This window comes from Sylvia atricapilla, chromosome 1 (assembly GCF_009819655.1).
Source record: "Sylvia atricapilla isolate bSylAtr1 chromosome 1, bSylAtr1.pri, whole genome shotgun sequence".
NCBI lineage: Eukaryota > Metazoa > Chordata > Aves > Passeriformes > Sylviidae > Sylvia > Sylvia atricapilla.
Window position 1 is genome coordinate 69,342,197 of NC_089140.1, and position 14,207 is coordinate 69,356,403.

At 38.1% G+C, this 14,207-nt stretch overlaps 1 protein-coding gene across 2 annotated transcripts in view; it reads right to left on the reverse strand.

Annotated features, from left to right (window-relative positions):
• Window positions 1–14,207, reverse strand: part of GMDS (GDP-mannose 4,6-dehydratase) — a 405,745-nt gene that overhangs the window by 210,509 nt on the left and 181,029 nt on the right. For both annotated transcript variants that reach the window (XM_066325722.1, XM_066325731.1), the window contains exon 7: window positions 13,427–13,554. In XM_066325722.1, the coding sequence (XP_066181819.1) occupies window positions 13,427–13,554 (128 nt within the window). The remainder of the gene's footprint in view (window positions 1–13,426; window positions 13,555–14,207) is intronic.

Below are 14,207 nucleotides of genomic sequence, written 5' to 3' on the forward strand. Positions count from 1 at the left end.
CCTGTAACACAAGACAGAAGGAGCAGCAATGCACGCACACAGATGCAGGCTTGCTTCTGTGCATCTGCGCTGCCACAAAGCAGAAAAAGACACAAATTTGGTATGAAAATATATGCATCATCTTTAAAAAGATTACAAGCAAGGGACTGAAGACATTAATAAAAAGGAATCTATGTGTTAATTTTTAGGTTTCAGGGTGAAATTTGGAAAAAAGTTCTGCTGTACACAATTGATACACTTAACCTGTGTAAGTTAAGGCCACAGTCCAGCTGTGTGCTTTGCCACCATGCAGATAAGCAGCAGGATTCAAAGTTTAAGATCACTTGGGTCTTCTGCTAATTAGAAACAACTGCAGGGGGGTTCTCAATTTAATCTCCATCACTAGTGACTAGTTTTATCATCTGTAAAAAGATTATTTTAGCAGCAGTAGGCTGACAGGCCGATTTGTGTTGGGGGGTTACACAGGGAACCCGCATTTGCTGTCTTCTCTAAGCAAGTGGGCAGGCTGAGCTGGCTCTCTGTGTCCAGTACAAAATTACTAAATCTGCAGAAATGCAGAATATTCATAAGGCAGTAAATGGGATCCTGCCCCTTTTAGTTCCAAGAGTAGAAATCTATTAATTGTTAAGGACAATACTCAAGTCAAACTTGTCTTCTTTCCCTCATCCCTGTTCATTCTGTAAGAAAAAAATCAACACCTAATGCATATGCTTGCTACTTTCTATGCATTTTTTTTGACTAAAGAATTTCAGGCTCCTTTCACAGGCAGAATTAGGCACAGTGGCAGCTGGTGGCTCACTTTGGCCCAAGAGCAGGTAATGAGAGCACAGCATTCCCCTAAAAACTGGGGTCTTATTCCCCATCTTGTATTGCTCTCACATTCTCCCCGACATGAGGATGCAGTGTTATTTCCATCAGATGTGGTACCCTTGAGCAGAAACTTGCTTTTTTTTTCTGCCAAACAGTGCTCCTTTTAGCTGCTGGGAAGCTGGATCTGTGTGGGACTCCAGATCTTAGTTTTCATCCTGAGCAGCTTGTCCCTGCTTAAAGGCAGTTTTATTTCCCAGCTTTTATCTCCATCATGAAATAGAAGAGTGTGTGTGATTTTTCCTTCTAAGAAAGCGTAGTAACATTGTAAACTCCAGCAGTACTTTCTAAAACCAACACAGACAGAGTTTGCAGTGACAAGTTGGACTGTTTCACCTAAAGAGACTTTATATGAACCAATATCCCAGCAAAAGTCCATATCTAAGCAAAAAGGATCACTTTAAGATACTTCTAATAAAACTATCAGCTTGGTTAGGAGTCAACTGTTTTGCAAGCAGCTTCAGAACATAAACAACTCTCCAAGACATTTTTAAGATAATGATTTCAGAATTTGGATTTTTTTCCTCCACTTGAAATATTTATGACACATTGTATTTAAATGATCAGACTGCTACAAATCAGCACAGCTAATTGCCTATCATCAGCATGCAATTTCATGACACAATTTGTTCCCAAACCTCACATGAATAAAATTAAGCCAAGGGAACCGAGTCTAGTTTCTCTTGACTTTAGTGTATTCCAAAAGTAAATGTAAAATGTGCATGATTCTGCTATTATTAACAGGGTTTTTTATGCAATTACTCCAAAATTATTGTGGTAGGAATGATGATTAATTTACTTTCAGTTTAAGCAGACTTTCTACTCAAACTTCTTTTGCAAGTTATACTTTTACACATGTGCCTGTTGGTTTTACATAGCCTTTCTTTAGATGTGACCTTATGAACACCAGCAACAAAAAGGCCTTCTTTAAGGAAAGTCTAATTTACTTAATTACAAGGAGTGGGCAGTTATGCATCAATTCCATCACTCTGTCAAACTTGAGACTGAAAACTGGCACTGGGCAGGCCAGGTGAAAACCCCTTATTATGCTTCCTGGTTTTATTGGTAATGTGTTAAATGGCATTTTAATGTCTCCTGAGGTCACTTTTAGAGGCAAATTGTAGCTGTCCTATCACAGGTGTGCTGTGTAACTCTGGGCAGGCACAGAGTCTCTTTCTCTTCTGCTGGCCTGCCTGTGCACAGATGTAAGACACAGTGAATGAAGTCCCACCAAAGCCAATAATCACATTAGTATTAGAAGATTTCACTCTAAACCAGTTCCTGCAGCTGGTTTTCAGCAATGTTGCTCCTCAGGTTTTCCAAGGGGGCAGTGAGGGAACACGCAGCCCTACAGCCCTCTTGGGGCTTGAGCACTTCCCACATGTCCTTACCTTTTATGGATACCTGGATAAATAATACTTTTTCTAAAATAGCACACATATATTTTTAAGATGCCATTAAAATGCCATACATAATGTTGAAGTGTTACATTAAGCTTGCTCAGACCATAGGAACTTGCACAAACCACCAACCAACACCAGTTCTAAATTGCTACTACTTGTTCTTAAAATACTTTAAAAAGAAAAAAAAAATAAAAAGGGTTCTCCTAGAGATAGGCACTAGTTAGCCTGGAAAAGGCTCCCAAGGGGAGCCCCTTCCCTCTTGGAAGGGAAGCTCCTTAGTGCTGCACTTTGCCATTCCCAGAAAACAGAACACAGCAGAGCCCTGCTCTATGGCAGGCTCCTCCTTGCAACCCAGTATCACTCCTGCTACCAGTACTATCAACTCAGAAAGACACATTCCAGCAGTGTCTTGGACAGGGGTAGGGCATGTGAGTCACAAGGTGTGAGGGGCTGAAATAAAACAATTATAAAATTAAAATGAAAAAAAACAATTATAATGAAATAATTATCAACAAATGATTAAAACAAACATGAAACATGCAAATATCAGAGCAGTGGAGAAGACCATTCTATCTCATGCCTTCTGATACCTTTCCAGTATTCCAAGGTCTGCTTGTAATCCAGCAGATGAACAGTTTCAAACCTGCAGTGCTTTTAGTATGTATCTACCTTGGATATCAATAATATTACTGGCAGTAAAATGAAAAGGCTATACAAAATATTTTTCCCTTGTCAATTACTTCCCCTTTAAAATGAACATGATATATTAAAAACCTTATGCTTGTTGAATTTAAAACACCTCAGACGAAGAGAGAAATTCCCACCAGACATGGAAAAGTAATGTTGGTCTGGAAATAAATGCAGTATAATAAATTAATAGGAAGGGGGAAATGTGCCTGTGCTGCGTAAGAAATATACTGCATTAGAAACACAGAGCATTACTTTTTCTTGTAAAATAAAGCACAGTGCAGCAAGATCATATGATTTGTACCAACTTTTTATTATGTCAAAAGCAACATGTGTGCCTTGTATTAGACTATTAGAGTTGTCGTGATAAACTATTACTGTGTAGAGTAACATCTGACTTGATAGAGGTTAAGGCAGGAGTTCATGCTCTACTAATGCAATTTACTGCTTCTTAAAAAAAAATCTGTAAAGTGCACTTACAAGAAGGAAAACCATTTGATATTAAAAAAATTAAAATCCAACCCATTTCCAGATAAGGAAATAATAATGCACAACTTGGACTGAAAAATATCAGCTTCTAAAATGTATAGAGTTTATTATTAGGAGAAAAGCTAAAGAGTAAGCAAATGTGCTTGGACTGCATTCAATTCTACAAAAAAATCCCAGTAAGTTCTCCTTGCAGAGAAGCAACATTTCATATGAATAGTTACGGATCCCCTGATTTTCTTCCTCTAATGCAATACCAGAAATCCTTTTAATCCCACTGCCAAACAGAAAATTTGGAAGCAGATATGTGGGCCTACTCACTTCAGAAGCACCACTGAAATCCTTATTCCACTAGAAGCAATGGAATGGCCATTGAGGCTGCTCACACCAGGAGCTGAGCTATGGATCTGCAAGGTGTGTGAGGAGGGACAACTGCTAGGCTCCTGTCAACCTCAACCCTCCTTCAGTGCAGGAAGAGCTGGGAAGGTTTGAAGGAACCTCCTTTTGAAGGAACCTACTGTCAGGGCCCTAGTTTTACTTTATTCTCCTCTTTGACAGCCACAGGTAAACCCATCCCAGTCACAGCTGGCTGTGAAGAGGGGACAAGAAAACACCAGTGCCACTCGTCTACCTTGCAAATGCAATGCTGGGCACTGCTGAGGAAACACACAATGCTCTCATTGCAGAAATCATGTCGATTTTGAGAGGAAGAGAGAAAGAAATCAAGCTTATTACTAGACAGTGATAAGCTTTCTTCACATCCTTAACCTGGTAACCAAGTCAGCCATCTCCAGGGAAAGCTTAAAATGGGCCAAAGAAAGCCAACTGGAAAGTTCAGCTGCTCTATCTTTGGATCATTAATGTTGGTTGTTAGGTCAAGGCTTCATCCAAAAACACCTACAGCTAAGATTCAAGTATTTCTGCTATAACTAAAAGTGGCGTTTCAAGTACACCCTGGGGGTTTGGGGAATGTTTCCTACTCAAAAAAACAACCCCCCCACAAAAAATGTAGGGTTTTTTATTTTTTCCATATCCAGATCAGGAAAGAATAGTCACTCCACTGATAACCAATCTTCTCAATAATGCACAGAATATTAACAGCTAGTGTACAATAAAAGTGAGCCCTGACATTTTAATTTATCTGAAACATTTCTTCTTTCAGTGACATGACCTGAAGTTGCAGGACTAAAAACTTTGTTTCTGGGAGTGCATTGTTTATGATGTTTTACTGGCTTGATTTCAAATGAAAACAATTATTGTATAGTGAGGATGTTACCACACAGACATAACAACACCATTAACTATTTTTGACTTCCAGTGTAAATTGAACCATTTTAGGGTTTTAAAAATGTCGTCATTAAATTTTAATGATCTGTTTTAAAGGATTTTTTCCCCTTATTAAAATTCAAACTAACTATGCTATAGAGCTTTCTCAAAATGTGGTACACTATTCTAAGCTTCAAATAAATCTATAAATCATAGATTAGTTAATAAAGAGAAACTATCTGGGTTATTACAGGTGGGGCTGGTAGCACTACCTGTAATTAATGTTGCCTAACATTTACCAATAAAAGATGCTGCTTCCCATACTTTAAAATGTTGCCAAATACCAACTGACTGAAAAAAAATTCTGAGTTCAAACGTGGACACACCTGGTTAACTTTTTTCTTCCTTTTTTCCCCCTCACTCACAATGAGAAAAAGAGCAAAGAAAGGAAGAAAAAATTTCAATTGAAGTCATTCAGCTAAATAAAAAATACATTTCATTTGTATTAAATGTCGATTTTTTTTCCATGAGCTAGGGGTTTTCTTGTTGTAGAGTAAGGGTTTGAAATTTTGCATGTAGAAGCCTAGAGAATGTTTATGAGAACATTTTTTTCACATTTGCCATAAATTTGCCCAATTCATAAACTTCAAGCAGACTACAATGGGGAAAAAAAAAATAGAAGGTAAAATCCTGATTTACAGGCACTGAAGAGAGACTTGTAAGACCTTTGCTGTTAAATTTTGTGAAGATTCATCTATGGTGAACACGCTCCATCCCGTGATGGGCGTGGTGGTTTCCCTGCAGGCACAGCTGCAGCCCTGGGCAGGCTGGCGCATTCACTCCTAGGTCCAGGCAATCCCATCTCCCTCATGAGATTCATCTCTTTCCCACAGTCTCATCTGGAGTTATCCCAGGTTAAAATCACCACAAGTCTGACTGGAAGGTGGAACAGACCTTTTTTTTTTTTTTTTTTTTAAAGGCTGGCTTGTTTTCACCCTGGTGCTATATTGCCACCAGCTAATTGCCACCACCACCTTGTCCTGCAGCAGAGGTGGACTCAATGACGGTGCATTAAGTAGCCTCTCTGCTGACATCCTTATGCTTTCTACAGACCATAGAACACGTGAAAGGATAGCTCCCAAATATGGACCCTGTCATAATTTCATCTGGGCTTTCACATGTTGACAGTCAGAGCAGAAAACTAAAATCATAGGAACACAGCACACATTTACAGTTATTTATGCAACGTGCCTTAATTTGGTACTTTCAGGAAGAACAAGCTGCAAAAGCAGAATTTGTCAGGAGGTCTCTTGTAATTGTGTTATTTGATGGAAGAGATACTTCATTCAAGCTGCAATTGCAAAACAGGTCACTGTCGGAAATATGACAACAATACATAATTTATCAATTTGGAAACCTTATACTTGAAAGAAGCCTCAGTCTAACCTTTCCATCACTCCAATTGAATTGCAAGACCACCGCTGTAACAAGACCACTTAGAAAACCACCGGGGTGGCCTTGATAATAATACACGTATCATTGCTGAGGCACAGGAAACTAAACCAGATGGTTTTGCTGAGGAAAGCACTTTTTTCTGGCTTTGTAAAGCCTAAAAACACTAATAGGTCAAACATGAAAGTTCTGAAAAAGGAAGTTAAAGGAAAATCTCTGTAAATAAGAAAAAAATATTTATTTACATGTGTCTTTCCCTCACAGAAAATATGTCTGCAACAAAATAAAAAGGGAAAAAAGATGCTATGGTTCTGAAATAGATCAGGAGAGTTCTCTGAAAGGTCTAACAACAACAACAACAACATTTACAGTTGGACTTACAGTCTACCACTGCTGGAAATCAATGCCATATGATGTATATTAGACAAAACACCTACATATTGTAATTAAGAACTTTTTCTTGCCTTGTTTTTATGTTTCAACCATGGAGACCACTCATGTCTATTGCAAAAAACTACTTACTTTCTTGTACGATGTCTTATTATCTCCAACTTAAAGGAAAAAAAAAAGCACAATAATGAACCTCTCAAACGACATGAAATTAAAAGCAATTTCCACCAAAATCATCCATGCACAGAAACATACATTCACATACACACGTTTTATACAGGCTGCACATGTGTGTGCATGCACACATGGATAAAGGGTGTTCAGATTTTCTCATTTATGCTGTAGTTATTTAGAATCATATTATTTGCAGACTTCAGCATTTCAAAAACCACAAAGGACTTGGTTTGGGTTTGTTTTTCTTTATTGTAGACATCATCCACATGAGTAAAATTAAGATGATAGTGTGTTGCTCTGCTGAGAATTGCAACTATTTCTAATAGTCAAGAAGTCTAATCTAAATTACATGCACTGAAAGAAATGCATTATACAGTCTTTTAGTGTGCAGTCTTATTTACCAAAATGTAAGCCTTTATTTAGAATTAAAAAAGAAAACTTTCACAGTTATTCTGAAACACATTCTCTCTTCATTAAGGGAAGCTTTGCCCATATTTTCAAATTTTGAAAGAAGATGTTTGAGAATTATACCTTCATTTTGCTGGTACTAAATCATGTCAAATGGAAAGAAAACATAATTATTTAAATTTCAACTTTTTCACTGCTTGTATGGGAGAATGGAGAAGAAATGTATACTGAGGAGTGTATGCTCATATAAAATATAAAATAAAATATGCTCACAATTTGTGACAGTACATTCTGGCACTGCACAGATATAGCCTTGAGGAAAATGTTTGTTCTTCCATCCCACTCTGAAGTCTGTAACTAAAACCAGAGAAATAAAAGAGTGGTTTCTGAAGCCAGAAGTCAAGTGGGGCCACTGAGGCCCTGTGGAGCTGAGGGAACCTGATGGACCCTACATGGACAGGAGGGTCCAGGTAGAGGACCATAAAGAGAGAGGAATTACATCTGTGGTTCACAGAATTGTATTTTGATTCTGTGTGAGAGATGTGGTGGAGAGACTGTTTGGTTGCTAGTGACATCATCTTCACACCCTTTTTGTAGGGTTGGAATATTTCATCTGAAGTGCAACATGTACAAATAATTAACTAAAATAATGATGCCATGAATTGGCCTTGGAAATCCACTTATCTATGTCTTCTGCCTATAGACTCAGTCAGAGGGAAGACAATCATTACTTCTGGGATCTGCTCCTCCAGCACTCTTTCGTGTCATGAAGAAGTGCCTAAATTGCAGTGCCAGTGTCTGTGGATCAGTTCTGGGTAAACTTCACATCTTTGATTTGCAACCAGCTGAAACCATGCTGTGACCACTTACACTGGCTGTATTGTATCCTCAGAACAGGGTCATTATTTGGGTGGATTGTTGAACATATTACTGTGGCCAAACGTCACTTCCTTGATCCTGGACACCTATCTTCACAAGTCCTAAATATTTACATCAAGAAATCAAAAAGTATTCTGCCCTTGGCAAGAGCATACTTCCTGTGGGAAGATGGTGCTTTCTCAAAAGCATTTCAGCATGAGATTTAGTCCCACATTAAATATTTTGAAGCTATTAGAAAGAATCAAGGACAGAATGCTCGTTGTCTCATTGTCTTTGGTACACATGCTTCTAGAAAAGGTACTGCTTCAGCAAGTACCAGTCAAGAGTTTTATGAATGTTGAGTAGTTGTTCCAAAGGAGCACAGACTATCAAGCTTTTCTCCTAAAGGTTCTTAGAAGTCCTGATGCTCTCACAATTATTTCACCTCGATGGAAGCAGTTTAGTGCATAATCATCTCAACTGGAACAGATTTGATTTAATTTGAAGATCAGTTTGGCTTAATAGAGCCATTAGTTATGCCACTCAGAGAAGCTGATGGAAAGAAAAAGTTCTGTGTATTTGAAAATACACAAAATACACTTTACCTGGATGGCTATTCACTTATATTGAAAAAAGCCAGTCACTGAGGGTTTAAAATTATTTCTTCACTTTTATTAGAAGATATTGCCTTTAAAAATAAAAACTAAGCAGTAAGAAAGGAAAAGCGTTTTTCACTGCAGTCTATAGAAAGGGCAATCTGCATTTAGAAACACGCCTTGAGTTCATGAGCCAATCTCAGAAGTATATGAGGTATTGATAGTTACACAGACGTACAACTGAATTCCCTGTTCTAACCAACAATCCTTAACAAAGCAAGACTCTCACCAACAAGAATTCAGCTGGGGTGGTGTAAGGATCACTTATAAAAAAACTTCAGATCTTAGCAGACTAAGGTAAAATGTTACCTCAAAAGACAACACATCCATAATGCTACAAGGAAACAACAAAACAAAAGTAGAAATGCCTTGGCCAATACTCTTGCTGGCTGACTCCTTTTCTTATGCACAAGAGTAAAGTAAAATTCTAAATAATTCTGTCTGGCAAGAGTTTTTATACTTAAACATACAAGAAGAGATTTCCCACAACAGCAGTGGTAGCAGTTGTTTCCAAGGGTCAGTTTCTGCCTATTAGAATGGTAAGTAGAAAAATCATGAATAAAAGACCAGGTGATGTTGACTAGAGATTTAAGCAAACATTACATTTTACTATCTAAATTTTGACATGTACAAAATGGTCTAAGACAATAAAAATGACTGTGTATTTTCTTGTGCATTTAATCATATATGATTAAGTGCACAAGAAATTAACGTATGAATCAGCAGCAGTACCAAATAAAAAGAAAGTAAGATGGGAGATTCTCTCTTTAAGCAGTTTCACAGTTTCTTAATACACTTGGTTGGCCTGTACAATAAATTACTATATTACTTATTTATAAACAGTCCTCTTTTGCTTTGATTGTTTTCTTTTACATTATTTAAATATAAATTAATGGGAGATGATTCCCATAGTTTCTAAATATCAAATGCACCCTGATTTCACCATGAATGTAGGCACATACCTAATTTTAAACTTTTGACTAGACATGTAATTAATTGAATTGGAGCCAATTATGACCCAATTATGAGTCCTCTGTAATTATTGCTTGACATACTGCTGGATTTCTATTCAAGACAAGAGAAAATATTTCTGATCTTCTATGAATACCTAAAGACTATTAAAACTGTTACCTTTCACTTATTCTTTTAGTTTTGCAAGATCAAGATTGAGAGGCTTTTCCAAGCTTTCATCACTGCAGTATTTCTGCTGTTTGCACAACACTGAGGTATGGGCCATGCAATTGCAGAAGGCAACCTGAGCATCAGCAGGTAATAAAGAGGAAACCGAAGGAAAGCCAGAAAAATCCTCAGCTGTTTAATGGAAGCTAGTGTGCCTAGGTGGCCAAAAAGGCCAATCCTGGTCTGTACCAGCAATATGTGGCCAGCAGGGTGATTCTTCCTCTGTACTCAGTGCTCAGTACTGTACTCAGTACTCTTAAGGCTTGCTGTTGTGCTAATAATTGAAAATACCCAGCAGATAGTCTGCAACAAATAAAGGATATGTTATCCTCACAAAGCAAAATAGCACACAGAAGATTCATATGTCAATAGCACTGATATATTGCTTTCCCTCTTTCCAACTCAGTGGCATTGATCATCATGTCTAATACAATATCATGAGACTTGTGCTGGATCACAGCAGAGTAAATATTGGAGAAAAGGAGAGCAGGAGGAAGCAACAATTTCTGCCAATACGGCAAGAGTTACTAAATTTAGGTTAAAATTTATAACCCCACACCAAAAATTTTCAAAGCCTCCTTATCTCTATTCTGTTCTCTTCATACACTGAATGGAATCTTTTCTTTCCAGTGAGTTGGACTTCCCGGTTTTCATTCACCAGCACAATGCTGCTGTACCCTGTTCCTGCAGGTGGCAGTTCAAGTGCCAGGTCAAAATCCTAATCAAACACATTTTCCAACTATTCTCCATTGCCATGAACCTATGTTTAAACCTCAAACTTCTGAATCATCTGCTATTAAAGCTACCCTCAACCCATTCCTTGGTGGGCACGTACATGTTTCAGTGCAGGCACACATTTCCATGCTTTACTGTACACAAAGGAGTTTGCCCAAAATCACAGTGGCTGTCAAATGAACTCACACAACCAAAGCTCAAGAGTCATGAATTCTGCTTGTGCTTTGTAACCACCAGACATTCTTAAGTCCAACACACACAGGATACTGTCTCTCCATGAAGTCAATGGGAGTTTGCTCATCAGCTTTCATGAGATCAAGAATTGACCCATAATATTTCATAAAACAACAAAAAGGAATGTATTTATGATATTATTATTACCCCTAATAAGGAAATAAGAAGAAAGAAAACAGAGTACATGGTCTAGTCTATAGGCACATGTGTTACTTGTATTAATATCAATGGGATTTAAAGCTACATATGGAGAGGATAAGATATATCCCTATGTGTTCAGCCATATGCTTAAGGAAGCTCCCAAAATGCTTGTAAATATGAACATGCTTTCTAACATATTATGTATTTATTTGAACAACGTTAAATCTCTAAGCCCTACTTTCCAGTCCATTAAAGCCTCAAATAATAGTTTATTTCCAGTTGAAAGTTGCCCTATCTTTTAGCCATTAGAAGGCTGCCTGTAACCACATTTCCACAATACTCAGGGAATTAGAGAATTGATAATAACTCTCCCATCATCTGAAGGGGGACCTCTCTGGGATGAGAAATACTCAAGATGAACTGTATTTTAGCAAGGAATTCTTTCCAGAAGATTTTGGGACAGACCCAAGACGTGTAGCTGAAAGGCCTGGAATGTTACTTGCTCAAAAAACATGTGTTTGGGCCATAGACCTCAGACAACTACATTCTTTCTGGGGGCCAAAGGCCCTGAAAGCTAGTCATCCTTCTGGATAGACTTGCTGATTTTTAAGGGTTGAAGGATAGCCTCGATAGGCTGAGGGGGTTGGGCCTGTTCCGCCTCCAGAAGAGAGGGGATGAATGCTATCATTGTCTATCAGTGTCTGATGGGAGTGTCAAGAGGACGGATCCAGGCTCTTGGTGGTGCCAAGCAATAGGAAAAGAGGCAGAGAAGCACCTGACAAACAGGAAGTTGCACCTGAATGTGAGGAGGAACTTCTTTACTGTGCAGGTGACTGAGCACTGCAACAGACTGCCCAGAGAGACTGTGGATTTGCCTCACTGGAGGTATGCAAGAACTGTCTGGACAAAATTCCAATAAATGATCTCTAGGATGATCCTGCCTGAGCAGGGAGGTTGGACCAGATGAGTCACTGTGGTACCTTCCAACCTGATCCATCCTGTGAACACAGGACAAGGGCCTATGCCAGCAGGCACAATAGAGTTATTTAGGATTGGTCTTAGGGAAGAAGACTTCAGGATTCATCCCATGAATATGACCTAGCGCAATTTCTGTTGGAATGAGAGAGCTGAAGTCTTTATGAAATATCCAATACCTGTTAACAAATCATTTTGTTCATGCAACTGATCATTTTATTTGACTTACCTTTTATTTCCTTTCAGTTGAGACTTGGTAACTGATTTTATGATCACTCATGACCATAGTTAAAAGCATTAAAATGATGACTGGGATGGTTTACTGGTTTAACTGCTTCAACCAATGTTGTAGCCACAAACATGAAACCACAGTCATGGAGTCACAATCATTACATTCATGGTGCCCTTAGCATCTCACATGCAAACGCAGCACAGAACCAAAGACAACTTCATTTATTGCTGGCTGCCAAAAACCACCTTTTTCACTTGCTTGATTCAAGCCTTCTGATACCAAGGCAATATGGCTGTCTACCTTTTTTAAATCCAGAACATCAGTTTATAGAGGTATTAAGATTCTGCTTTCTTGCTCTTTTTGATTGTAGAGAAGATTTGAGAGCTCAGCTCTTACTCTACCTTTAAAGTCTCAATTTATGATAAAAATCAGACTTTTGCCTACTGAGATACTTCTTACTTTGTAATAAAGAAAACCAAAACAAACAGTCGTCATCTTTTTAAACTACATCAATGAATGGTGAAGTCAAATCCGGTTTCCCAGCAAGGAATTATTAAAAGACAGAAATAGTCCAATGACCACAGGAAATCTTTAAGCACCAAAATGGGGACGAAAATCTCCTGGGGAAAAGACAATATTTCCTACGTGGTCATTCATGTCTGCTTGTAATACAATACAGGGGTATTGTTTGTTTGTCTGCTTAAGTAGATGGGTAGAATAAAATTAGAAACAAGTCCTAACTACAGAAACATTTCATACACCAAATGCAGACTTATGTGTTCCAACACCTGCCATCACAACTATGTTGTGATGCTTCTTTATAATGTATAACCAAAGATGCCTTTGATCATTAATATAGACCTAATAGTTGCCTTATTAAAAAAAGGTCACCAACCTCCAGCAGGATCTTTCACTTCAGGTCATACTGCATCTTGCTGAAATCTTAATATTGGTCATAAAATTTGTCAAAAGAATAGAAGAAATACTCTAAAATAGATCCACATTGTAGTCAGACCCCTTCCCCAGGAATTCAGGCAAGGAATGTAAACCCAAAGATTTATTTTTCTGTTCAGGTCATGCCTGGGGTAGACTGCTGTGTTACTAAATTCCCTAATCTGAAGTCAAGAGCAAGACAAAGTTAACAGACCCCAACAGGCAAAAAAAAAAAAAAAAAAAAAAAAAAAATTGAGATAGCCCTCTACGGACCATAACCTGAAGTTACATCAATATAAGCACTTTCCCCTCCACAAAGATGATTCAGAAAAAAAAATATCACATCTTACCTCAACATAGTCTCTGGCATGGCCCCAGTCTCTCTTGGCATCCAGATTGCCCAGGCTGAAACAATCCAGCTGCCCAAGGTGAATCTTTGCTACCGACCGGCTGATCTTCCGAGTGACAAAGTTAGCCCCTGGAAGAGAAGTAAAAAGGTTGTGTCAGCATAGCCACAGTGGCAGATAACTGGCCACAGGAGACACCTTGTAAAGCTCAGCACGTGGCACTTTCAGTCTTCACTCAGTCCCCTTGCACCACCTAGACCCATGCCATCTTTTGTCATTTGGGCAAGCTAAGAAGCTTCCAGTGCAAGTGTCACGTTAGTTGCACTTTCACAGCAAACATCTTTCTTTGCGGGACTTCTTAAGCATTCCTAATTTGCTGCCTCAGTATTCACTCCAGGCATAAAGCCAAAGAAAATCATTTGGAATGTCAGCTCTTAAACACAAAATGCAAAAGGTTACATAAAGAAGACAGACATCTTAGACCACCCTCAAGTTTTCTATTGCTGTTTCTTTTTTACTTTTTAATTTCTTTTTTCAAGGAATGCATATATCTAAATAAATGCATTTATTAATAAAAAAATTGAGACTATGCAAATACTACTTATTCTCCAAAGAACTGTAATGGCTAAATGCATTCTACTTTTCTAGTTGTTTGGGATTTTTTGTACCTCAGGTTCAGTTAGATCATGAAATTGTGATTTCAGCTTTTTCAATAAAAGACTCTACTTTATTATACCATATTTCAGTATGCTGTTCATTGTATTACTCTGGGAAATTTGTGTAC